The sequence below is a fragment of the Artemia sp. Qi Xiang Cuo genome, chromosome 12, assembly GCF_049724085.1.
Source record: "Artemia sp. Qi Xiang Cuo chromosome 12, ASM4972408v1, whole genome shotgun sequence".
NCBI lineage: Eukaryota > Metazoa > Arthropoda > Branchiopoda > Anostraca > Artemiidae > Artemia > Artemia sp. Qi Xiang Cuo.
The window spans coordinates 42,220,293-42,247,000 of NC_142805.1; the positions used below are offsets into that span (position 1 = coordinate 42,220,293).

General features: G+C 35.9%; 1 protein-coding gene across 1 annotated transcript in view; it reads right to left on the bottom strand.

The window, feature by feature from the left end:
* Positions 1-8,367: 8,367 nt before the first annotated feature.
* LOC148946133 (uncharacterized) overlaps positions 8,368-26,708 on the bottom strand; it is a 58,691-nt gene continuing 40,350 nt past the window's right edge. Inside the window, exons 4-6 of the mRNA XM_089097815.1 lie at positions 25,241-25,598; positions 9,864-9,911; positions 8,368-9,211 (exon numbers count right to left, since the gene is read on the bottom strand). Of these exons, the coding sequence (XP_088953941.1) occupies positions 8,444-9,211; positions 9,864-9,911; positions 25,241-25,598 (1,174 nt within the window). The 3' untranslated portion in view covers positions 8,368-8,443. The remainder of the gene's footprint in view (positions 9,212-9,863; positions 9,912-25,240; positions 25,599-26,708) is intronic.

Here is a 26,708-nt window from a genome sequence, read left to right on the forward strand (position 1 = left end):
TCAGCTCGAAATCTCTTTCTGAGAAAAACGAAGAACGATTTTGGACACTACTTTTAAAACGCTACATGCTCCTGTTAAAAATTAAATAAAAAAAAACAAGTTTTTTATAACTGAAAGTAAGGAGTGACACTAAAACTTAAAACAAACAGAAATTATCCCGTATGTGAAAGGCGCTGTCCCCTCCTCAACGCCCTGCTCTTTACACTAAATTTTGACTCTTTATCACAACTTTACTATGTAAAACAATAAAAAAATTTAGCGCAAAGATCGGAGCGTTTAGGCGGGGACAGCCCCATTTATATACTTAATTTCTAACGTTTTTGAATTAATACAGGTTTTGAATTTGGCTCACCGTACATGAATAATTAAAACGAAATTTGCATATTAATTTTACTTTTTTTTAACTAATAATAACCTAAGTTTGATTTTTGTTCCAGTTATTTAAGAATGACTCCTGAATCACAAAGTCTGTTTAATTAGAATAATAACCTCTTTTAAAAGTTAAAAACGAAACCTTAGCATAAGAGCGAGCTATTGAGGAGAGGCAACCCATCTTATATACGTAATATTTACTCTTCGTTTTAAGTTTCAATATTGCTTCTTACTTTCAGTTGAAAAAACTTGTTTTTATTTAATTGATGATCGTTTTTTAAATAATGTCGGGAAATCCAGCTCCCCCACCATGGAAAATTTCCTTCCCCCACGAGAAATTTCTCCATGGAAAGATTCTCCCACGTAACTTAAATTAGCGATATTTACGGAACTAATATTGTAAGGTATAGTAACAAAACGGTCAAAGAGGTCTAAACTATTTTTATGAAATTGAGAGTCACAAGTTGAGCAATTCTCAAATGACTGAAATTAATGAAAGACAAGAACTTTGAAAGATATACGTAATTATTTATGGTCGCTTTAAGTTTTAATGTTATCCCTTACTTTCAGTCGGGAAAAAATTTTTTTTTTTAATAACAACCACAAGCCGAAGAAATACAATATCTTTGGTTCAATATCACATAAAAATCATAGTTATGAAGCTGTTTAAGGTAAAATTAAATGCTAAGATTTGCCGGAAAATAAGACAAACAAATTATTGCTTATGTCGTCCATTATTTTACGAAATTTAAACTTTAGCGTGAACAGCGAGGTGTTAACGAGGGGGCGAACTTCCTCATATATATAATATGAGGGGGTTGGCCCCCTCGTCAATACTTCGCTCTTTACGCTAAAGTTCAAATTGTGTTCCAATTCTTTAAGAATGACCCCTGAATCACAAAAGTCGTTTAATTAGAATAAATAGCTCTTTTGAAATTACTGAAAATACTTTAGCCTAAAGAGCAAGATACAGACGAGGGGACAAACCCCCTCATATACTAACTTAAGCGTAAAGAGCGAGCCATTGACGAGGCGGCGAACCTCCTCCTATATGTAATACGAGGGGTTTCGCCCCCTCGTCAATCCCTCACTCTTTACGCTAAAGTTCAAATTTTGTTCTAATTCTTTAAGAACGACCCCTGAATCACCAAACCGTTTAATTAGAATAAATAGCTCTTTTTAAATTACTAAAAGTACTTTAGAGTAAAGAGCGAGGTATTGACGAGGGGGCGAACCTCCTCATGTATGTATTACGATGTGTTTCACCCCCTCGTCAATACGTATCTCTTTACGCTAAAGTTCGAATTTTGTTCCAGTTCTTTAAGAATGACCCCTGAATCACAAAGGGCGTTTAGTTAGAATAAATAGCTCTTTTGAAATTACTAAAAACACTTTAGTGTAAAGGGCGAGGTACTGAAGAGGGCACAAACCCCTTTAGATGTAAAAAATATTTTTCGTTTCAAGTTTAAATTTTACTCCTTACTTTCAGTTGAAAAAACTTTTTTTTTAATTTAGCTTCTGATCGTTTTTTTTTATAATGTTGGGATATCCAGCGCATCCTTCATGGAAATTATCTTCCCCCATAGGAAATTCCTCCATGGAAATATCCTCCCACGTAACCCAGTCCCCCCCCTCACGACCAGAAGAAAATTCCCCTGAAAATGTCTGTATCATAGGTGGCGCAATAGCGCTGCCTAAGTAAAGAACGATGTTGGCACAATGTATTATTTTTTTTCCATACCCGGGCACTTCGTATCGAAGGAGTTGTCGTAGAAACTTCTCAAAGGGCTCATTCAATTTGAGCTTGGAATGGCTAGTGCCCTTTTTAATAGTCATAAGTGATTGGAGGGCAACTACCCCCCCCCCCACGCCAATCATTCTCCCAAACACATCCAATCAAAATTTTGCGATAGCCATTTTGTTCAGCGTAGTTGACTTCCAGATAGAAAATATGTTTTTGAGGAGGACACTCCCGCACAGCCCTCGGAGCAAGGGTTTTAAGTTGTGACCTGAGGGCATATAAGAACGATGTTGGCACAATGTATTATTTAATTTTTTTTTGTTTTCCTCTAGAGCAGGGCACTTCGTATCGAAGAAGTTGTCTTAGAAACTTCAGAAAGGGCTCACTCAATTGGAAATTGGAGTGGCTTATGCCCTTTTTAATAATCAAAAGTGATTGGGAGGCAACTAACACCCCTTCCACGCCCACCATTTCCCGAACCACATCCAGTCAAAATTTTAAGATAGCCATTTTGTTCAGTGTAGAATATTTCCAGATAGAAATTATGTTTTTGAGGAGGACACTCCCCCACAGCCTTCAGGGCAAGGGTTGTAAGTTATGCCCTGGGGGCATATAAGGTTTTTATAGAAGGCATTGTTGTAGAAACTTCAGAAAAGGATCATTCAATTGGAAATTCAAAGGGCTATTGCCCTTTTTAATAGTCAAAAGTGATTGGAGAGTATCTAACCCTCCTCTCATGCCCACCTTTTCCCCAAACCCAACCAATCAAAATTTTGAGATAGCCATTTTATTAAACGTAGTTTTAAGTTCTGTAAATTAGGTCTTTGAAGATGACAACCCCCTCAGAGCCCTCAGGGCAAGGGTTGTAAGTTATGCCCTGGGGGCATATAAGGTTTTTATAGAACGTGTTGTCGAAGAAACTCAAAAAGGGATCATTCGATTAGAAATTAAAATGGCTAGTGCCCTTTTTAATAGTCGAAAGTAATTGAAAGGCAACTAACACCCCTTCCACGCCAACCATTTTCCCAAACACATCTAATCAAAATTTGGAGATAGCCATTTTGTTACACGCAGTTTAAAGTTCAGAAAATTATACATTTGAGCAAGACACTTCCCCCTCAGTCTTCAGTGCAAGGGTTTTAAGTTGTGCCCTGGGGGTATATAAGTTTTTATTGAAATCTTTGTCGTAGAAACTATACAAGGGGCTCATTCGATTGGAAATGCAAAGGTTTAGTGCCCTTTTTAATAGTCGAAAAGGATTTGAGGGCAACTAACCCCCTCTCTCGCCCACCATTTCCCCAAACACATCCAATTAAAATTTTTAGATTGCCATTTTGTTCACCGTTGTTGATTTCCAGATATAAATTATGTTTTTGAGGAGGACACTCCCCCACAGCCCTCAGGGCAAGGGTTGTAAGTTATGCCCTGGGGGCATATAAGGTTTTTTATAGAACGTCCTGTCGAAGAAACTTCAAAAAGGGCCCATTCGATTGGAAACTGAAATGGCTAGTGCCCTTTTTAATAATCGAAAGTGATTGGAAGGCAACTAACACCCCTTCCAAGCCTACCATTTCCCCAAACATATCCAATCAAAATTTTGAGATAACCATTTTGTTCCAGACAGTTTAAAGTTCAGGAAATTATACCTTTGAGCAAAACACTCCCCCCAAAGTCTTAAGGGCAAGGGTTATAAGTTATGCCTTGGGGGCATATAAGGTTTTTATTGAAAGCTTTGTCGTAGAAACATGAAAAAGGGTTCATTCGATTAGAAATTCAAAGGGCTAGTGTCCTTTTTAATAGTCGAAAGTGATTGGAGGGCAACTAACCCCCCTCTCACGCCCACCTTTTCCCCAAACACATCCAATCAAAATCTTTAGATAGCCATTTTATTCAACACTGTTGAAAGTTTTGGAAATTAGGTCTTTAAGGATGACAATCCATCCCCCACAGCCCTCAGGGCAAGGGTTGTAAGTTATGCCCTGGGAGCGTGTAAGGTTTTTATAAAAATCGATGTTGTAAAAACATTAAAAAGGGCTCATTCAATTGAAAATTGAAAAGGCTAGTGCTCTTTTAATAGTCGAAAGGGATTGAAGGGCAACTAACCCCCCCTCTTACGCCGACCATTTCCCCAAACATATCCATTCAAAATTTTGAGATATCCATTTTGTTCAACGTAGTCGAAAGTTCTGGAGATTAGGTCTTTTAGGATGATAACTCCCTCAGAGCCCTCAGTCCAAGGGTTGTAAGTTATTCCCTAGGGGCATATAAGGTTTATATAGAAAGCTGTTGCAAAAATTTCAAAAAGGGCTCATTTGTTTGGAAATTGAAATTGACCTTTTCCCCAAACACATCCAATCAAAATTTTTAGATAACCATTTGGTTCAACGTAGTTGAAAGTTTTGGAAATTAGGTCTTTAATGATGACATCCTCCCCCCCACAGCCCTCAGGGCAAGGGTTGTAAGTTATGCCCTGGGGGCATACAATATTTTATTGAAAGCGTTGTCGGAGAAACTTTAAAAGGGCTCGTTCAATTGGAAATTGAAAGGGCTAGTGCCTTTTCAAATAGTTGAAAGTGATTGGAGAGCGAATAAAGCCCCTTTCACGCCCACCATTTCCCAAACACATCCAATCAAAATTTTGAGATATCCATTTTGTTCAACGTAGTTGAAAGTTCTTGAAATTATGTCTTTTAGGATGATACCCCCTCAGAGCCCTCAGTGCAAGGGTTGTAAATTAAGCCCTGGTGCATATGAAGTTTATATAGAATTTTGTTGTAGAGATTTCAAAAAGGGCTCATTTGATTGGAAATTGAAATTGCCCTGTTTAATAGTAGAAAGTGAGTGGAGAGTAATTAACCCCCCTCTCACGCCCACCATTTCCCCAAACAAATTCAATCAAAGTTTAGAGATAACCATTTTGTTCAACGGAGTTGAAAGTTCTGGAAATTATGTATTTAAGGATGACAAACCCCCCAGAAACCCCCCAAGGGCAGAGGTTGTAAGTTATGTTCTGGGGGCATATAACGTTTTTATAGATAGAGTTGTTGCAAAACTTCAAAAAGGGCTCATTCAATTGGAAATTGAGAGGGCTACTGCCCTTTTTAATAGTCGAAAGTGATTGGAGGGTAACTAACCCCCCTGTCACGCCCACCATTCCTCCAAACACATCCAATCAAAATTTTCAGACAGCCATTTTGTTCAACGTAGTAGAAAGTTCTGGGTCTTTGAGAATGACATCCCTCGCAGCCCTCAGGGCAAGGGTTGTAAGTTATGCCCTGGGGGCATACAAGATTTTTAGGGAAAATGTTGTCGTAGAAACTTTAAAAGGGCTCATTTGATTGGAAATTGAAGGGGCAAGTGCCATTTTTAATAGTTGAAAGTGATTGAAGAGCGACTACCGCCCCTCTCACGCCCACCATTTTCCCAAACACATCCAATCAAAATTTTGAGATAGCCATTTTGTTTAACGTAGTTGAAAGTTCTTGAAATTAGGTCTTTGAGGATGACAACCACCCTAACAGACCTTAGGGTAAGGGTTATAATTTATACCCTGGGGCATATAAGGTGTTTATAGAAAGCATTGTTGTTTCAAAAAGGGCTCTTTCGATTGGAAATCGAAAAGCCTAGTGCCCTTTTTAATAGTCAAAAGTGATTGGAAGGCTTGACATTTTTATAGTAAAGATCGATGTGGGTATAATGTATTATTTTTGTTTTTGTTTAGACCAGGGCACTTCGTAGCGAGGGATTTGTCGGGGGAACTTCGAAAAGGGCTCATTCGATTAAAAATAGAAAGGGCTGATGTCCTTTTTAATAGTCGAAAGTGATTGAAGGGCAACTAATCCCCCTCCCATGCCCACCCTTGCATTCGCCCATTTTGTTTAAAAACTAAATGTTGCCTTAAGATTAAATCAGAATGCACTGTGTTAATGCTAATTCCCAATAAGGCATCTCAGCAGTATCCCATGAACGACAGAGGGTATTATGTTCTGACTTTTGGGGCTACTTCTGCTCTTAAAATTTAATCAAATCAAAAAAGCGTAAGTGTATCCAAGCTATCAAAGAAAGTAAACAGATTTTTTTTGCGAATAGTATCAAGTTTTCCATTTCAGGTCAACTAGAGGAGGTATGAAACTAAATTAAAAACTGCTATTTGTGTCCAGATTTTTAAAAGGGTGTATGTTGTTAAAAATTGCTGAAAATTTTTCTCCAGCATACAAATAGCAGGCCAAACTATAAAATCTTAAAAAAAGAAAACATTTAAATTATTATTTTGTTTTCCCCTGAAAAGACTATAATAAATGAAACCCAAACGAACAGAAATTACAATAAATAACCGTGTCAAACTCAAAACGAGCAGAAATTAACATAAGTTGGGCTCAAACCCCTGTGTTTTCCCAAGGCCCGAACAAAATTTGCACTTTACTGAAAAAAATACAAATGAATGTGCATTGTCAGTTTAGTCCACATATACTGATATTTAGTAATCAAAATGTTAATATTGTTTGATTTATAAATGTTATAAAAGTAAAAACATTTATATTTTTTCAGTAAAGTGCAAATTTTGTTCTCGCCTAGGGAAGGCATAGGGGTTTTGATTCCAACTTATGTTTATTTCCGCTCGTTTTGAGTTTGACTCGGTTATTTATTGTAATTTCTGTTCGTTTTGGGTTTCATTTATTTATTGATGCTGATTTGTGGTAGTTTCACGCTTGGTAGATTATTTGATTTTATTTTTGCTAATTTTTTTTAATGGAGTTCTTTAATTTTCTTTGAAAAATTTATTTTGTGGAAAAAGTATTTTTTAATTAATACTTATCAATAGCCAATACTTTATGTAAAGAATGGGCAAAGTTCATAACTTACAGCCCTTCCCCAGGGGCCTGTGGGGGATTAAGTCTTCCTCAAAGACATAGTTATTAGATATTTCGACTATGCTGAACAAAATGGCTATCTCAAAATTTGATCCAGTGACTTTGGGAAAAATGAACTTGGGAGTGGGCCTAGTTGCCCTCCAATTTTTCGGTCACTTAAAAAGGGCACCAGAACTTTTAATTTCCGTTGGAATGAGCCCTCTTGCGATATTCTAGGACCGCTGGGTCGATACGATCACCCCAGAAAAAAAATAAACACCTATCCGTGACCATTCTTCTGGCAAAAAATACAAAATTCCACATTGGTGCAGATAGGAGCTTGAAACCTCTACATTAGGGTTCTCTAATACGTGGAATCTCATGGTATGATTTTCATTAAGGTTTTATGACTTTTATGGGGTGTTTATCCGTTTTTTCGAAAATATGGCACATTTTCTCAGGCTCGTAACTTTCGATGGGTAGGACTAAACTTGATGAAACTTATATATTTAAAATCAACATAAAAATTTGACTCTTTTGATGTTTCTATTGGTATGAAAATTCCGTTTTTTTAGAGTTTCAGGTGCTACTGAGCCGGGTCGCTCCTTACTTACAGTTCGTTACCACGAACTGTTTGATATTGCGTCAGCCTATTTTTTCCCTTTGGCCGTTAAGGATAGGTAATACAAAATAAGGAGGATAGGATACTTTTGCTGTTGAGTATTGACGTGCTGATTGGGATAAAATCTGAATTTCTTATTGCTAAACGACAAAGAGTCGTACAGACTCCCTGCATAAATCATACGAAAGAGCAGAAAAATTATGCTATATGGCAGAAGATCTACAAATTTGGTTTCTTGCGGTATAGGATAATTTCCTGCACTGATGTCATGAGCAATTCTTTATATGCATTTTTCTTGCGTTTTACGTTTCGGGCAGAAATTCCGGGGCGATTGGATTCAAACCCAGAACATCCCCCCTGGATATGGCTTTGTACAGTATACCTGTTCTAATGGCTAATTCTTGAATTTCTTAAAAAAAATATTTATGGCAACCAACCAACACACTTCATCCAATTAACACCGTGATAAGTGACAAAATCAATAGTAAGCTTAAAAAACATGCTTAAAAAGTTTTATCTCAATGCCTACTTATGTTAGCAGCATAACGTAGGGGCAATAAAGCTATATGAAAGAGTACATATACGCACTTTGCCATTGTTCCTAGTGTCTAACTAATTAATAAAACTCGTATAAAAAATTCTTTGTTTTTTATAATTTCATCGTGGCTAGGTAAAAAAAAATTATGAACCAGTCCCGAGTCACAACCTACGCTAAGGGAAATGCTGCGCTAGGTTTTTATTTTTTAGAAATTGCATTCTAGGAAATTTTGAAAAGAGCGTTTATTCAAAGTCGGAACGGATTGGAACTCCTACTTTTATCTTTTATAAATTTGAAACATTCTACACTTGATATTAGCCTCAAGAGCTTTCCCTTAATCTAGTTCCATTTAGTAAATCTTGCTCTCTTGCCTTCTCTCTTGCAGGTCTTCTTTTTTCTGTCACTTCCTCGCAAGTAAATTCTTGGTAAAATTCTATCGGAATATTATAATTCTGTTTGCCAAGTACAAAACCAATACCAAGTATTGACACCAAAGTCAATGAACTTAAGATAAGACATGGAATCGTTTGGGCTCTTATAAAATCACCGTGCACAACTACAATGAAAAACCGTGCTAATACGAGCAAAATCTTAATAATGTGAAATATGAAAGACGCCAGTGGTGTTGGATATATCTTCTCAAGGGCAGGGGTTCGGGGAAGAGAGTCCCACATGAGTTTGGGTATGGTTTTAAAAAAGATGATAATGCATATATGGTATTTAGTCCCCACAAGAGTCCTTAATTTTACCTCCTTCCAGTAAACAACGGCGTGTAAAACCCATCTACTGACGGTCATGAGTAACATCATTGCCCAAGCTGGTGTGGGTTCATCCCTAAATTCACACAAATAAATTGCTGTTATTGTTGTGTTCACACTGTAGCACAGAATATGCTCAATATATTTCAATATTTTTTGTTTCAATGGAGGTTTGGGAAGTACTAAAGTGTGTCTCTCAGCTAAATTCTTCATTAGTATTGTGTAGGGTACTGTCAAAGCTGATAAGAACTCTAAGTAGACCGCTTCGTTTCCTTGTATATGCTCATAAGCACGCAAAATATGGATAATTTGAACTAAAGTAACTTGAACATATAATTCAGTTTGTACTTTTCTGTAAATTCTTTCCCCTTTATCGATTTCATATTGTCTTTCATACTTAAATTCTTTCATTGCTGTGCAAATCATGTATGAAGTATCAATATGCTGAGAGACAGATGGCGCTATAAGTCCAACTGTTACTAGTAGCCCTTTAAGCATAAAGCTTCGTTTGAAAACTTCTGACTTGTAGTTAACTTCTTTATATGTATCAACGGCGTATTAGAGGTTGGTACAAGATCTCCAAAATATTATGAAGAAGGGGATGTAACACAATGGCACATCAATGAAATATCCTTCATCATAATAGAAATCTAAGAGGGTTTCCATTTCAGAATATATAAGATAAGAATGAATAATGATGAAAATGATGCAAGCACCCAAGCTACTCCATGTTGGCTCTGGCGGCTGTAAAATTTTGTCGATTCTTTCTTGAAATATTTTCCAGCCATCGGAAATAAGTCGAAGGGTCTCGAACATAACAGTACCATCGATTCGACCATTTTCAATTGCACAATTCACCGCAGTGAACATTTGTACCCTAGTCATATCGTCTCATTGATTCACTTAAATTGTCACTAAATCAATGGAAACTTGTCAAAGATGAAATTGTAAAAAACATTTTAGCATGACAAAATATTAGTTTATGTTCTTCTTTCTTGTAGACACCCTCTAGCACAGTGCTAATATCAATCTAAAAAGAAAAAAGTTCTCTTTGAAGTGTTTAAAAATGACGTGACAGTTAATTAAATATCATGAATATGTTTCGACACTTGGGATTCCTGGTTAGGTAAAAAATACATTTAAAAAGTAAAGCGGTTGGCCTCATTGTTTATGTGAATTTCTGGGTTTGAAAACGGACGAATTATAAACTTATTTTACGGATCAAATATTAATTTTTACAAACAAATTATTTTTATTTAGGATTCACTGAACTGCACAAGGAATATAACTGTGACATCAACTTTGTGGGAAAAGGATAGGAAATTTTGGTACTTATCAATTATAGCAACAACACTCAAAAAGTGAAGTTAGGTTAGTCCTAATGAAAAATAAGAAAACATGATGAAAATATAATACTTTAGAAACAAGTTTAGGACACATATTTGCACATTAGGGGGGAGGAGGGTCAAGTATACCGGGTCTGCATGCAAAATGTGTTAGTCACAATTATTCTGCATATAATGAAATAAGAACTGTTTTCTAACTTCACGCTGTACAAGTACTTTACCCCCTCCTAATGTGCAAATATATAGCCCAAATTATTTAAGTGCATGTATTCTGTCACCCACCACTTGTTTTACACTGAGCGCAACCTAATTGTCTTGTAAAACAGACAGATGAAACCGGTTTGTTCTCGAGTTTTGCTCAGCATAATTCTTGAGTGTTGTTGCTATAAGTGCCGAAAATTTTCTCCTAGGACTAAAAGTAAAATCCTTCAAACTGCTTTCTTTGTGGTTAATCTATTTTATTATAAAGACAGAAAAGAAAAAATAATAAATTTACTTTTATTTAGAACCATACCTATTGTCAAAACTGCCCAGCCCACCAATGAATCCCTGTCTAGCAGCTCTACAATTGAGCACCTAAAAACGAAACTACTTATTGTTCCTCACTTCACATAGCTCCCTCTCCCCCTCCCACCAAAAAAAATCAGTTACCAAATCAGAGTTGGATCCATGGGGGCAAGGGGGCGCGCTTCCCCTATTGTAGTCTAAAGTAGAGTAATTTACTTAATTAACTCAAGTTTTGGTTAATTAAACTTGTTCCTAACGCAAGTTTATCGGATCAACCTATTTTGCACCCCCCCCTAAACTTTTTTTATCAGATCAACCTATTTTGCGCCCCCCCCCTAAAAAATCCTGGATCCACCCTTGTGCCAGATAAATCTCCTTGAGAATGTTTGCAAACCGTGAAACTCGCTACCCACTTATTTCCCAGTCTATAAATCATAATCCACATAACTTTTGACCATATCTACACATAGCTCTTCGGCATAGAAAGCTTCATAGAACACCACCTATACATCTTCACTTAAATAATTACACACAAGAGGAGATATTACAAGGAAGCCAAGAGATACGTCTTTCTGGTTTTCAAGAGGTAACATCTTAAACCCCCTCTAAGAATCATCCGACCTAAACCAGTAGCACATTTCTGAGGAACAATTTTACAGATTGAAACCTGGATCAAATACAAAAACAACCAGTCCTTATTGAATGGCTCTTCCTTTTTGGAGTAGCAGGGGATATTGAGTTTCTCCAACCCAAAGAGAAGAAGAGTCAACCAGGTTTGATTTATTGTTCAAGCGACTAACACTTCTTTTGAACTTCAATTAGCTGGAACACATTGCAGGACATTTTTAATATTTCAGTAGGTTGTAAAAACTTTAGCAAAACCCAAAACTCCCATTCTTCGAGATATTTAAAAAAAAAAGTGCAAATTCCTATGGGCAGCTCTAGTTCTTCCCCACTAGTTTTAAATACAACGTGGGTTTTGCTTCTTCTCTGAATTAAAATCTAGACAAAAAATATTATCTCAATACAAAAAAAAAATTGTGTAGCAGGATTCAAAGCGCCAGCGAAAAGTTATAGGCAGCCAGTCTTGGCAGTTACCATAATAAACTTAAATCATCATATACGGCGACTTAAATCCTTGAAAGAGCTTTAAAAATAGCGTTATGAGATCACTTCTCTTAGGAGCTTGCCCCACATGGCAACGGATGCAGCTATCTGATAGACGATTCTGGCTATAAGCTTTCTGGGAAAGGTAATCAGTGCTAGCTAGGTTATTTTGAGTACACTCTCGTCACCTCAATTTTGGCAGGGATCTTAATCAAAATCTGTTCAGATGGGAGGGTGGGAGTTAAAAAGTTATGCTTGTGAAATACTGGCATAACTTCCCCATCAGGTCGCTTCAGAAGCGTTGAAGAGGTATAGCGAGATGATTGCTAAGGAGTCAATACTTTTTGGTTTGATTTTGCATATCCTGGAGTAAAGTTCTGTTGGTCTTGATTGCCGCAGTAACAAAAGACAAAGATACATAATTAGGAGTCTATCAACAGTTCGTGGTAACGAACTTTAAGAAAGGAGCGACGTGGCTCAATAGTAACCGAAACTCTAAAAAATGGAATTTTGATATCAATAGATACATCAAAAGAATCAGATTTTTATGCTAATTTCAAATATATAAGTTTCATTAAGATTAATCTTAACTCGTCAAAGGTTACAAGCCTGAGAAATTTTCTTTATTTTCGAAAAAAAGGAGAAACACCTCCTAAAAGCCATGGGATCTTAGTGAAAATCACACCATCAGATTCAATAAATCAGAGAATCCTATTGTTGTGGTTTCAGGCTTATATTTGCAAAAATGTTGAATTTTGTATTTTTTCCAGAAGAAAGATCCCAGATGCGTGCTTATTTGTTTATTTGTTTGTTGTTTTTTTCCCAGGGGTGATCGTATCGGCCCACTGGTCCTAAAATATCGTGAGAGGGCTCCTTCAAACTGAAATTAAAATCTCTAATGCCTTTTTAAGTGACCAGAAAGATTGTAGAGCAACTAGGCCCCTTCCTCCGCCCCGTTTTTCCCCAAAATTGTCCGATAAAAGTTTTGAGATAGCCATTTTGTTCATCATAGTTGAAAGGCGCAATAACTATGCCCTTGGATATAACATGACCCCTCACCAAAGCCCCAGAGGAGAGGTCTTTAAGTTATAAAGTTGCCCATTGTTTACGCATGGTATTTGTTATTGATAAGCTGCATACATTTTAGGGCGGGAAGAAAGATTTTCTGTAGGTTTTTTTTTCACTGGGGAACTTTCCATGGGGAGGGAAGTTTCCAGGGGGTGAACTTGTCAAAGGTAATTATACACTGGGGGAATTTGCTAGAATTCCTATACAATTTTTTTGATTTCTTGCTTTCTCTTTTCCATCTCATTTCACGCATGGAGTTATTAAGGGTAATTGCCTGGGTAAATTGTCACCGGGATTGAATTGTCTAGAGGATATATCCATGGGAAGGATATTTCTCCGTGGAGGTGTTGCTGGATTTCCTGGGATTATTTAAAAAACGATCAGAAATTAAATAAAAAAAAACTATTTTTTTTTCAACTGGAATTAAGGGGCGACATTAAAACTTAAAACGAGCAAAAATTATTCCTTATATGAAGGGGGTTGCCTCCTCGTCAACACGTTGCTCTTTACGATAAAGTTTGAATTTTGTCCCAATTCTTTAAGAACGGCTTCTGAAACACCATGTTCGTATAATTGGAACAACAAGAAGCTTTTTTCAAAATTTATAAAAACCTTTAGTGTAAAGAGCGAGGTCTCGAGGAGGACGCACCCCCCTTCATATACGTAATCATTTCTGTTCCTTTTAATTTTTAATGTTGCTCCTTACTTCCAGTTGAAAAAAATTTGTATTTCTTTTAATTTAACTGCAGGTAGTGTCCAATGTGTTATGCAGCGATAGCTAGCAACCTAGTAAGAGACGATCACGTCAAATGCTAAGAAATATAATAACCCATAACTCCAAAAAAAAGAGTCAGATCAAAACAAAAAGTATACCATTAGAACCACCTTGTCCGATACCCATATACAAGAAACTTACCGTTCCTTGGCTTGAACAACAGGTGAAATATATTGGCTTGAAAATCAAGAAATGTGGTAGTTACTACGATATTCTGTAAAAACGGCATCTTTTTCTTTTTTCTCTTTTTTTTATTTGCACAAATAGCTTTGCACTGGAACATCGCTGACAGTTGTTCAATGGCTCATTTTAAATGAAATTGATAAGGTTAAAAACCTTTAGTAATTAAAACAAATTGTTTTTAAAATATTCAACTTTTCCAATAAAAACTGTATTTTTACGGCCTACCGTGTTTCAGGATTGACACATGACCAACAAGTCCTCTCTGTTTAGGGAGAGGGGGGACTGACCAGAATTTTTTTTCGATCTGTCCAAAACTTCTTGCAATACAGGCCTCTTTGGAACTTAAGCCCTATTCGGAGTGAACTAGCAAGATAATCAGAGGGCACTATGTGTATCCAAGTTATCAAAATAGCGTTTCTACATGATTTTGTGAACAGCTTAGGGATCAAGTTTAAATTTCTAGGTAGTATTGCAGAGGCTAAATGAACCTCAAATTTCAACTTGGAAGAAGGATTAAAAGGAGTCCTATCCTTTTGGGTCAAGTCTTCTCTAAGGGCTTTACGCTCAAAGAACGTCAATTAGGGGAGGGGGAACATTTGCGCTCTTTTGAACATTCGCCCTATTGAATGTTCAGAGTCTTTTTTTACAAAATGTTTTTGTTTTTTTTTATTTTATTGTAATTTGCCTATTTTGTATTTTCACGGAAAAATTGAAAAAGAAAAACAACAAAATTACCCCCCTCCTCTGGATTTTGAAAACACATTTTGTCCCCTCCCCCTTAAGAATTTTAGAGAATGGACGCCACTGTTTACTCTATGAAACCCTGTAGAACTTCAAGAATATTTGAAGCCTCCAGGTAAACCAGGTAATAACTGAAGTCTCCTGATAAACCAAAAGACAATAAGTGAACCCAGCTTAGGAAAATGACGCGTCTACAACTGGTACATTCATAGGAGTCTTTTTCATTTGGGGTAGGGGGAAAATAAATAAAAAAAAACCAGGAAAATTTGAATGAGAAGTTCCAAGACACTCCAGAAAACTTAAAATTTCTAAGAATACTTGAGGCCCTCCCCGTTGTTGTGTACGTCCCGATCTGCAATATCTCAAGAACAGCTCGGAGAAATATTGAAGGGTCGAAAAGAACAGAGATTAATTACTGCTGAAGAAACAAAACTAAAGCATTGTCCTCGCAAAACTCTTGCCACCAAAGCCGATCAAAGGATATTGCGACCCATCATGTTGCTCAAACAACGTAAATCTAGTTTTTTAATAAACCAGAGCTGAAACCAGAGCAGAGTGAAAATCCTTCAAAACTGGCGGACGATGACGATTTTCAAAAAAGTCAGACTTTCATGTACCTCAGATTGGCCTCAGAGACTACCTCACCCTCTCCATCCTCAATCCAAGTTGCTGTAATGTTCTGATGTATGTAGGGATGTTAAATCAAACCCCTAAACCACTTTCTAAATCCGGAATAGTCTTTTACGGACGGCATTCTTTACATTGAAAAAACTCACCCTCAACCCTCAAATGGCGAAAGAGCTAGAGCGGCAAACTTTTCAGCACATATTTTTTAGTCGGTTATTAAAAGAATCATTTGTGTAGCAATTTGTTCGACTTCAAACCACATTTTTACTAGACTATAAGACGAGAATTGGGTTTCGTAGAAAAATAATGCCTTCTTAGCTTGCATGAGTTAGAGACCTAATTAAGGCTTTTATTCAAGAAGCTATGATTAAAAGTGGCTTGTCTTTCAGGGAGTAGAGAGACAGCTTTCATTTATGCTGTAACAAGTGCTAGTGTTGTCCATGCTGTAACTCAAGCCTGTAGCTTGGGAAATTTAACAGAATGTTCGTGTGATATGAGAAAGCAAGGCAGATCTACGCCATAAGGATGGAAGTGGGGAGGATGTAGTTAAGTTCATTAGTATTATAAGAAAAACGAAACTTTAAAAAAAAATATGAACATTTAGACTATCAATGTCCTAGACGTTAGCCAAAGATCAATAAGATCCTAAAAAATAGTATTTTAGTTAGTATTAGGGTATTTGTATTATATAACCCGACCACTCGTGTTGTTCATTCATTGACGCATTGCAGAACCAGTTTTTTTGTTAACGAAGAATTAAGCAAGAAATATAGGTTGGAATTTTTAATAAAGCAGTGAATAAATAACAACAGAATAAACACTTAATTAAAAAACACTCCGAATATTTCGGCCCCACGTCCGGGGGCCTTTCTCAACGAACACTCCAAAACATTCAGAGTGATTTTTAATTAAGTGTTTATTTTCTTGTTTTTTAGTCACTGTTTTATTAAAATTAAATCCCCGTGTTCCTGCTTAATTTGTCGTAAATGGAAAAGCAGGGTGGTCTAAAAAATGTTTTTTTGTTATTTCCTTTCAGCGTAGCGTGAAATAAGACAAAGAGAAATGACATAATAGATGTAAAATATATAATTTGGGCTATATATTTGCACATTAGGGGGTGGGTGGGGGTAAAATAGTTTGAAAGTGTGAAGTTAGAAAACAGCTCTTACTACATAAAATGCATAATAATTGTAACTAACACATTAGGCACGCACACCCGTTGTACTTTACCCCCACCCCACCCCCTTAATGTGCAAATATATAGCCCAAATTTGTTTCTAAAGTATTATATTTTTATTATGCTTAGGTATATTTCGCTAGTATTGAGCATCAGGTTCTGCTTAGATAAAGAATAATAGATCGGGGGTATATCATACAAGTAACAGTATTAGTATTTACGGCTTCTGAAAACGAGGGAAAATTAAATACATATACATGTACAAGGCATACGTATACCTTCAATAGCCTTGGCATGAATTCAATTTATAAAATTTATATTCCATGTTTGTTTTAGCAATCTCTATTTATCCCTTATTTTCCAGTTATGAGGATTTATTCCATTAGCATAAAACATATAATGCATAAAACTGCTACCACTACTACTACTAACTCCTCACTGCAGAACTAAGCCGCCTGGGGCTAACACAGCCGCATCTCCCAATCCATCCAAGGGCCCCTCTTTAACATCCCCTAAGAAGCTCCAATTTCCTTATATTCAATCTTACGGCTTCTTCCCACCTTATTCAGAGACTATTTTTTTTCTTTGGCCACAGATGTTTGGTTGACAAGGACGATCTTTGGCAATCTGTTATCCTTTATCTGCAAAGCTTCTCCTAGCCATCTCAACCAGGGTCGTATCCAGAATTTTTTATTGAGAGGGGGGGGGGAGTTACAAAAAAACTTTAAAGAGCACATGAAAAATTTATTTTTGTTCTGTTTTGTTACGTTTTTACAAGTCAGACAAATATTTCGGGGGGGGGGGGGGTTGAAACCCCTAAACCCCGCCCCCCCCCCTGGATATGGCCTTGATCTCAACCTTTCCCTCATTACAGCCTCAGAAAAAACGATAGAACCACAATTTTCGTGCAGCCTACTGGTTGAAATACAATCAGTCAGACGGGTACCCAAAAGGATGCGTAGACAATTCCTCTGAACGTATAACAATTCCTCCTCTGTCTTCCAAACTGTGCACGCCTTAGAACTACACTTGACCACCGTCATCACTGTAGCTTCCATTGTTCTAATCGTGGTTCACAGACTTGTGTCTAATAGAGTTGTTGGTTCACAGACTTATGTCTCTATTGTAAACATTTGCAAATACCCATGTAAAAGAAAAAAACAACAACAACAGCAATAGGTTTGCAGTACCAGGGAGATTACATAACCAATATATCTTTAAAAATTACGAAAAATTGGGCCTTCAATCTTTAATGGAAAGGATCCCATATGCAGCCGAGCATTCATTTGGTAATAGCAGACGCCAAAAAAAAAAAAAAAAAAAAAAAAAAAAAAAAAACGTGACTAAAAATTGGCAAAAAATAAGCTAAAAACCTATGGTACCATACGGCTTAAGAAGATATAGCTTTCCTTTGAAGTTGTAGTTGTCTTTGGGAATCAACCGATTGTTAGTATTTTAAATTTAGCGGATAAAAAGTGTTGCCAAATTTCACTAATTATTTTGCTTTTTTTAATGGTTTGATTTGGCAGCACTGATACAAATGTACTACTACCCGAAAGAGTTCATACTTTTGAAAGAAAGAAAAGAAAAATCTTAGAAAATTCGCAGTTTTTAGCTGTTAATAGACATTAGAGGGGTTCAACGGACAAACAACTTTTTAATCTAGTGTCCTTGGTACTTTAAGAGCAACGAGTAAGGAAAGTAGAAGGAAAGGAAGGAGAGAAAAAAAGAAGGAGATCAGTTAGGAGATAATTTGGACTTCTTGTTGATACTATTTTTAGATGACCCACGAAATTTAGGAGACACTTTACCTTTTCTTTATAACATTTAGTAATATAATTCCTTTCAGCAATTTGACAAATTCATGCATTCCGTCTATTCATACTGATTTGTTGTCACGTAGGTATTTTCAAGACCACACTGATTTTCCATGACGATAAATAATAGTTCAAATATGGATAAATCCTTTTATTAGACAGTGAAAAAAATACTGGATATTTCGATCCCATTTACAGTGAACGTTATCAGCAGATATACATCAGTAGCATATCTTCTGATAACGTTCACTGTATATGTAATCGAAATATTCAGTATTTTTTATTGTTTTTTTAACTGCCTAATAAAAGGATATATCCCTATTTGAACTTCTATATATTGTAACTAAATTGGCAACATAAACAAGCAAAATTATTAAAAATACCTTTTATTTGTTAAGCTAATTGCCTAGTATTTCTTATAGAATCTTCAGTGTTCAGTTCAATCCAGTTCATTTTAATTACAAAATGATATAACACATAACATCAATTCAAGTGACTGAACAAAAAAAACATGAAAGCACTTGGTAATGGGCAACCACCTATAGAACAAACACTTAGCAAACAGAAATCTTAACAAAAAAAAAGAAAAAAGGAAATAAAACAAACAAATTATGACCAATTTCTAATCATGAAAATAAAAACAAATATACAAAAAGAAAAGAAACAACAAAAATATTAATGAATCAAGACACAAAAGAAAGTTTTTCACTTTACTCCTAAATAAACCAAGGTGCTCCACCACTCGAATGCTCTCTGGAAGAGAATTCCAAAACTTAATACAGAGAAATCTGACCAAAAAACAAGCTCTAGTTCTACTTCTGTATTCTGTGACTAGATTACTAGCATTGCGGGTACTGTAAGCATTAAGTGATATGTTTTCTCGATAAAAACCCTACACCAATGCTAGTAAAAGTTTTTTATTTAAAAAAAAATAGAGTTGTGAGAAAGTCAAACTTTAGCGTAAAGAACGAGGCGTTGAGGAGGGCACAGCCCCTTTCATATACGGAGTAATTTCTGTTCGTTTTAAGTTTTAACGTCGCTCCTTACTTTCAGATAAAAAAAACTTGTTTTTTTTATTTAATCAAGGAGGCACACTTGTGCCTCTATAAAGAGATAACCCACCACAATGTTAAGCGATTTCCGGTCCTAGCGGTCGCAAAGAGACAGCGGTGATCGCATTTTGTAGCCCAAGCTCCAACTAAGAAACGTGCAAAATTTCACCCCCCTCCGACTTTATCTTCATGGGTAAAAGTGGGCCGGAAGTTTCGACCCTCCGACCAAAGCCCCCCTTTAACGTTGTCCGATTGGGCTGAGCTTTTAGAGGTTAATTTAGAGGTTAAGCTTTCCTAGGGCCCGGGAGCTTATCCTCGAAATTTCAGCTCAATCCGATCACTCCTTCCCTGTTTTCCAAAAACCAGATATAGCCACTTAAAGTTCATTTTTTTTTTTTATTAGCCACGCCTACAGGCCACAGTTGGCAACGGATCCGGGTGAATGAGGACTCATTCGAAGCGTAAATCGACCAGTTAGGGCTTTTTGATATTTTCAGACCGAAAAAATTATCCCCCGAATATACATTTACGAAAAACCTCATTTTCCTATAAGAGCCCATGTTAAATTTTCCCAACATAGCCCCCCTGTAACATTGTCCGATCGGGCTGAAATTTAGAGGATAAGCTTCCCTGGGGCCTGGAAACTTATCCTCGAAATTTCCGCTCAATCCGATTACTCCTTCCCTGTTTTCAAAAAACCAAATATCAAGTTTTGTGGGGATTTGCTTGCGTCAAAAATACATCGCACAGAATAAAAGTAATGTAACTTTTCTTTGGTACATTGGTCACTACTCCTGACTGTCAGGCGGAAGACCCGGGTTCGATTCCCCGTCAGATAAATTTTTTTACATATTGAATTTAAAGTTTAAAAAAAAAACTCAGTTTCTTTTTTAAATCCAATCTATTAAATCCTTCGGCTCAACAGGCGTATCCAGAGGATATATTTAAAGAGGCACAAGTGTGCCTCCTTAATCTTAAATACCAGGGGGTTTGGGGGGCGGCAGCCCCCCAACTTTAACTCCTGGCAGGATCAGCTAACAGTTAGTCAAGCAATAATAAGTAATAAACTGTACAAAAATGTGCAGAAATTATTTGAAAAAAGCTACGTTTTCTAAAGAGTTAAAGAGGCTGAGTCAAAAGTTCGAACCTTAAAACGTACAGGGATTAGGAGGTACAGTTGGGGGGCTGCCGCCCCCCAAAACCCCCCCTTTAGCAGCCTTTAAAAAAAAAAAAATTTTTAACTGAAAGTAAGGAGCGACATTAAAACTTAAAACGAACAGAAATTATTCCGTATATGAAAGGGGCTGTGCCCTCCTCAACGCCTCGCTCTTTACGCTAAAGTTTGACTTTCTTACAACTCTTTTTTTAAACAATAAAATCTTTAACGTAAAGAGCGAGGCGTTGAGGAGGGCACAGCCCCTTTCATATACGGAATAATTTTTGTTCGTTTTAAGTTTTAATGTCGCTCCTTACTCTCAGTCTAAAAATTTTTTTTTATTTAAAGGCTGCGAAAGCGGGGGTTTGGGGGCGGCAGCCCCCCAACTGTACCTCCTAATCCCTGTACGTTTAAGGTTCGAACTTTTGACTCAGCCTCTTTAACTCTTTAGAAAACGTAGTTTTTTTCAAATAATCTACACGAACAAGACGTCCACAAACTCTCCTATAATGAGACATGTCTTTCATTTAATCACTTAAAATATCCACAATTATTTTCTATAAATATTGACCATAAAAAACAATTACAGTATTATGAGTCACATCTACATTTTTCCAAGAAAACATAGAATTAATTTTTTCCTTTTTTTTTATTAAAGCCTTCCCATTTATGGAAACCTTTCAGCAACTATAGACGTAGACTGGCTTAGATGTTACCGGATTAAAACCGAAAACAGCAAGAAAATAATAACAAAATTTGTTTATTCGATGAGATAAAGCAGGACGAAAAACATGAATTTTTGCTAAGTCCTACACTTAGCTTCCATCAACACAAAAAAATATACTAAAATAAAACATTTTTTAAAATATAAAATAAACAACTTATTTGTTAATAAAAATCGCAAAGGAGCAAAATGAATGCTAGGCTAGGAGTGTAATGAAATACAAAACACTCCTTGATTGACTGATGGGCTAGATTCAAAATAAGGGACTAACTAAATAATAAGCTTCTTCAATACACACGACCAAATAGTGTGATGACTCCAAATCATTATCAAAATTGCCAGGGTAGCAGTATGAGACATAATACACATCTTTAATGTTTTCTCCTGTTAGTCAAGGGCTAATTTCATGAAACACAATACACGTCTTAATTGACTGACGGGCTCGATTCAAAATGAAGGGCTAACTAAATTTCAAGCTTCTTTAATGCATACTACCAAACATAGTGATAATTTCAAATCATTGAGTAGTGCAACTCTGCTTCAAATCATTTTCCACTTCCTAATGAAGCTTTATTTCAACAAAAAGTGGGGTTATCACAAGAAATGCTAAATTTGTCCAGCAAAAACAACTTAAGCCGTATTGTGTTGTATTTTTGTTGTGTCACAGGTTCCAGTTGATGTGACTGAGTGAAAGCAAAATTATCCCATGTTTTGTAACAAAAATTCCAAAAGTCCTTTGAGCAACTTTTTGGAAAATAAAAAAATACCAATTGCAATATATGAAGTAGTTACTGAGTCACAACGATATTTTATAATCAAATGGTAAGAAATTAGGGTGCAAGAGTGAAATTTGACTCTACTCTGAACCTTACTAATTTGTCATTCATGTTTGTAGACATACCATATGTCATTCATATACATGGGGATGACAGACCAACTTTGGAATCAGCAATATTTCATTTGCTATTAGGATAATAAAATGATAAATTTAGCACCTGTAAATTCAGCATTATTTCATTTTTACTTAAAAGAATGTTCAATGCAATATTACAAGATTCAAGAACAGTTAGCGAACTTTCTAAGTCAATGGACCGGTAACCTGCTTTGACCTGCAATTTCAAAGAACCTTGTACCACCTTTACTAAACGCAGCATTAAAAAATTCAAGAACAGTTAATGAACTTTTAAGTCAATGAACCAGTAACTTGCTTTGACCCGGAAGTGATTATTTTGTTTAGTATAAAAGCAGTTTGTTTTAATTTTGATAAGTTAGTAACTCTACTGATGATGATGACCGATTGTGTCATCGAAATATTTAGAGTCTTTGTTTTATATTTTCGTTTCACTGTCTAATAACCACCTTTTTCTCGAATGAGCCCTTTTCGAAGTTTCTACAACGGCTTAGTCTATACGAAGTGCCCTGGTCTAAAATAAATAACATATAGTACCCACATTGCTCTTTACTTCCACTAAATACATTCTTTTTTTTACATTCAAAACATTACTACTATTACTACTAACAACTCAACACAGCACCAAGCCGCCTAAGGCCAACACAGCTACACAAGCTCCTCCTCACTCCCGTTCTACTCAAAGCCTTCCCCCTTACAACCTCCCAGGAAGCTCCCACTTCCCTTAAATCTATTTTGTAACATCCTCCCACCCCAGCCGCGGACGACCTGCTTTCCGTTTAGCCCTTGACGATTGGCCGAAAAGGACAATCTTCGGCAATCTGTCATCCTTCATTTGCAGAACGTGCCAAAACAATCTCAACCTTTCTCTCATTATAGCCCCACAAAGCGGGATTGAACCACCTTTTTTGTACAGCCTATTGTTTGAAATATTGTCAGTCAGCCGGGTACCCAGACCAATCCATAGTCAATTTCTCTGGAAAACATCTAGCAAATCTTGATCTGCTTTTCGGAGCGCCCATACTTCAGAACCCTACTTGACCACTTTCATCCCTGTAGCTTAGCTTCCAATATTCTAGTCTGGGTTTGCGGGCTTATCTTCCTATTCTTCCAAACTTTTTTCAATAGTGAAAAAATACCATGGGCCTTGGCTATTCTACTTTTACATCGTCACTGCTCCCACCGTCTTTATTAATAAAACAACAAAGGTAAGTGAAGCTGTCCATCTGATGGATCTTTTCGTTACCCAACATCACCTTTTCATCATCACTTATTCCTAGCCTTAGTGACTCAGTATTTTTAATATGAATTTTAAAACCTATTCGAGTACCCTGAACTTGCAAAACCTAAATAAGTTCATTTAGTTTGCTCACACTTTCATCTAAGATGCTTAAATCATTAGCATAATCTAAGTCCAAAAAAGTTTTCCTTCCCCATTTACTTCCATATTCTCTCATTGCCTTTACTGTGCTTCTTAAAAAAAAGCCCATCAATATGATCCATATAAAGGCAGATAGAACACAACCCTGCTTAACTCCTGATTTAGTAAGAAACCATCTGCTAACCAACGTTATTTCCAACCTTAACCGCAGCAGGGATATTCCCGTACATAGCACTAATCACTTTAATGTATTTGTCTGGTATACCATACAAGGATAAGACCTCCGCTAAAGCTCTTGTATCAACAGATTTGAAAGCTTTTTCATAATCTATAAAACTGAGAACCAAAGGTGTTTGAAAATTTAGGTACTTCTCAATTATTAACCCAAGAGTGAAAATTTGGTTAACACATCCTCTACCCTTTCTAAAACCGCACTGTTCTTCTGCTGTAACTTTGTCTACAGCATCTCTCAGTCTAAAAGTATCATATTACTAAGTAATTTGCTACCTACAGAGAACAGGATAATGCCTCAATAATTACTACACTCACTCTTATCACCTTTCTTATACAATGGTTTGATTAGGGTTTTCCTAAAATCGCTAGGTACTTATTCTTTTTCAAAAATTATATTCGTAATCTTCAATAACTTATTTCCTTCATTGTATGCTAAGTTTTTATTTCAATTTAGCATAACTAAATAAACAAATAAATTATTTATTTAGAAATGGATTGAAATTTACTTTTTTTATGCTGCAAAACATTGGAATCAAAGACTAGAGCTATACAGTACTGTTAAAACTTGCTCAAAGAAAATTTTAGCTATGGTTCACATTATAGACTAAATATTAAAGATTCTAGGTATATATTAGCCGTAAATTATGGACTCTAGATATAGGTTAGGTAGCAATAGATTCTAGGAAAAAATTAATCCAATGGGATGAAGATTGATTTTTAAAGTCAGTTATAATCTTTATCTCAAAGTATCAAGACGAGAAATTAGTATGGAGATTAAAAAATGGATCGAATAAATAAATTAAATATTTAATATAATAATATTAAATATTATTATTTAATCATATATATATATATATATATATATATATATATATATATACATATTAAATATAATTAAATAATTAAATTAAATATTTAATTTAATACAAATTAAATATGAATAAATGTCGACTATTTATTCTAAAAAAAATTTTCTAAAATTATCAATTTTATTTAATCATTAATATTTATTACACATTGTTTAGTGTTTCAGGTTAAATACATTAATTATTTTGTAAATTAAACAGCAATATCTTCCAGCAGGGTGACAAAGGGGCATCTGTCCCCGAGTGCAGCCTCTGAGAGGGTGCAAAATTGAGTTTATACTTACTATTTCCTTTACTTGTCTTTTGGTTGTGATGATGGGGGGAGGGACCGACATTATGACCGAGTCCTGGAAACCCTAGCAACACATCTGAAGTCTTCTCAACACTTGACTATGGTTCTGAAACAGGAATTTAAACCAACAACTTGAAATAAATACATTCTAAGTTTGGAAAAGAAACTTCCCTTTCAAAACATGTGTTTAAGACACACTTTAAATTTTCACTGGATTGAATGAGAAATGAAGACTTTCTGGGCCTCTTTCTAACCCAAATGGGAGGATGTTACGTTGTTCACTGATATGAGAGATGGTCTACGACTCTTCTTGGATACATTAAGCACCTCTGAAGTTGTAGGGGATCTAAAGTCTCAGGTCAATTAAATAGATAATTAAAGATTGAATAAACTTACCAGATTAACATCATCTTTCTCATGAACAGTTAACGGATTGTCTGCAATGTCTGCAACTACACGGAATGTCATTACTGATGTGTTGGCATTTGAACGGGTCCAGTAAGACAAAAATTGGTTGGATGATGATATAAGAACAGCTAGTAGGACAGCTGTGCTCAGCAGAAGAATAGAATGAATAAACTCCGGGAATAGCAAATTTATCTTTCCCATTTCTTCTTTGAGAGGAAGAAGGACAAAATCCAGTTTGTTAATGAATACAGATGGGGTACTGAAGAAGACCAAAAACAACAGTAGACTAATATGAATGACTATCCAACAAAGAAACCATGCTTTTCCATTTATTCCAAGATTCTCCCTAAAAGGAAAGTTTATAAGTAATAATTCGTAAAATAAAAAGTTTATAAGATAAAAAAATCATAAGAAGAATAAAAAAAATCGTAAGAAGAACAATTGTAGTAAACAAACAATAAAAGTAAAAACGAAAATGCTATTCATGATAATTATTAATAATAGAAATAATAACAATTAAAAAAAAAGAGGTAAAAGTTATAGGATGACTTAAGACCCTAATGAAAAATGCGACGGTTCAACGCGTTTTCAGAAATAAACAAAAACGATCAGACGATCAGAAATCAAATAAAAAAAAGCAAGTTCTTTCAACTAAAAGTAAGGAGGAACATCAAAACTTAAAACGAACAGAAACTATTACCTATATGAAAGGGGTTGCCTCCTCCTCAAGACTTCGCTCTTTACGCCAAAGCTTTCTTTTTTTAAATTTTAAAACAAAGTTTATTATTCTAATTAAACGGCCATTGTGTTACAGGATTCGTTCTTAAAAAATTACAAAAATAAAAGTCAAAACTTTAGCATAAAGAGCAAGGTCTTGCGGAAGGGGAAACTCTTCTCATATACGTAACAATTTCTGTTCGTTTTAAGTATTGATGTTGCTCCTTACTTTCAGCTCAATAAACTTGTTTTTTTTAAACTTAATTTCTGATCGTTGTTAAATAATACCGGGAAATCCGGCTCTCTCCATAAAAAATTCCGGTACTTGTGTGTTATACGCCACTCATTCAAGTTTATGATGCTTAAAACTCGAGAACAAACCGGTCTCTTTGTTAGTTTCTTCGTTACTTAAGAAACAAATTTGGGCTATATATTTGTACATTAGGGGAGGGGTGGCAAGTATAGCGGTTCTGCACGCAAAAGGTTTTGGGTACAATTACTCTGCATATTATGAAGTTAGAATTGTTTTCTGACTTCAAACTGTCCAAATACTTTACCCTACGGAAATACTTTTCCCCCAATGGAAAAAAAAACTCAAATAAAACTCTCAAATTTGGAGAGCCTTATTTTCCACGGGGGTCTAACGGATTGTCTGCAACTACATGTTGTAGCTCACCTTCACCTTGACTCTTGGGTGATTGCTGATCAACTTGATCCTGATAAAAAAAAAGAAGTCTTA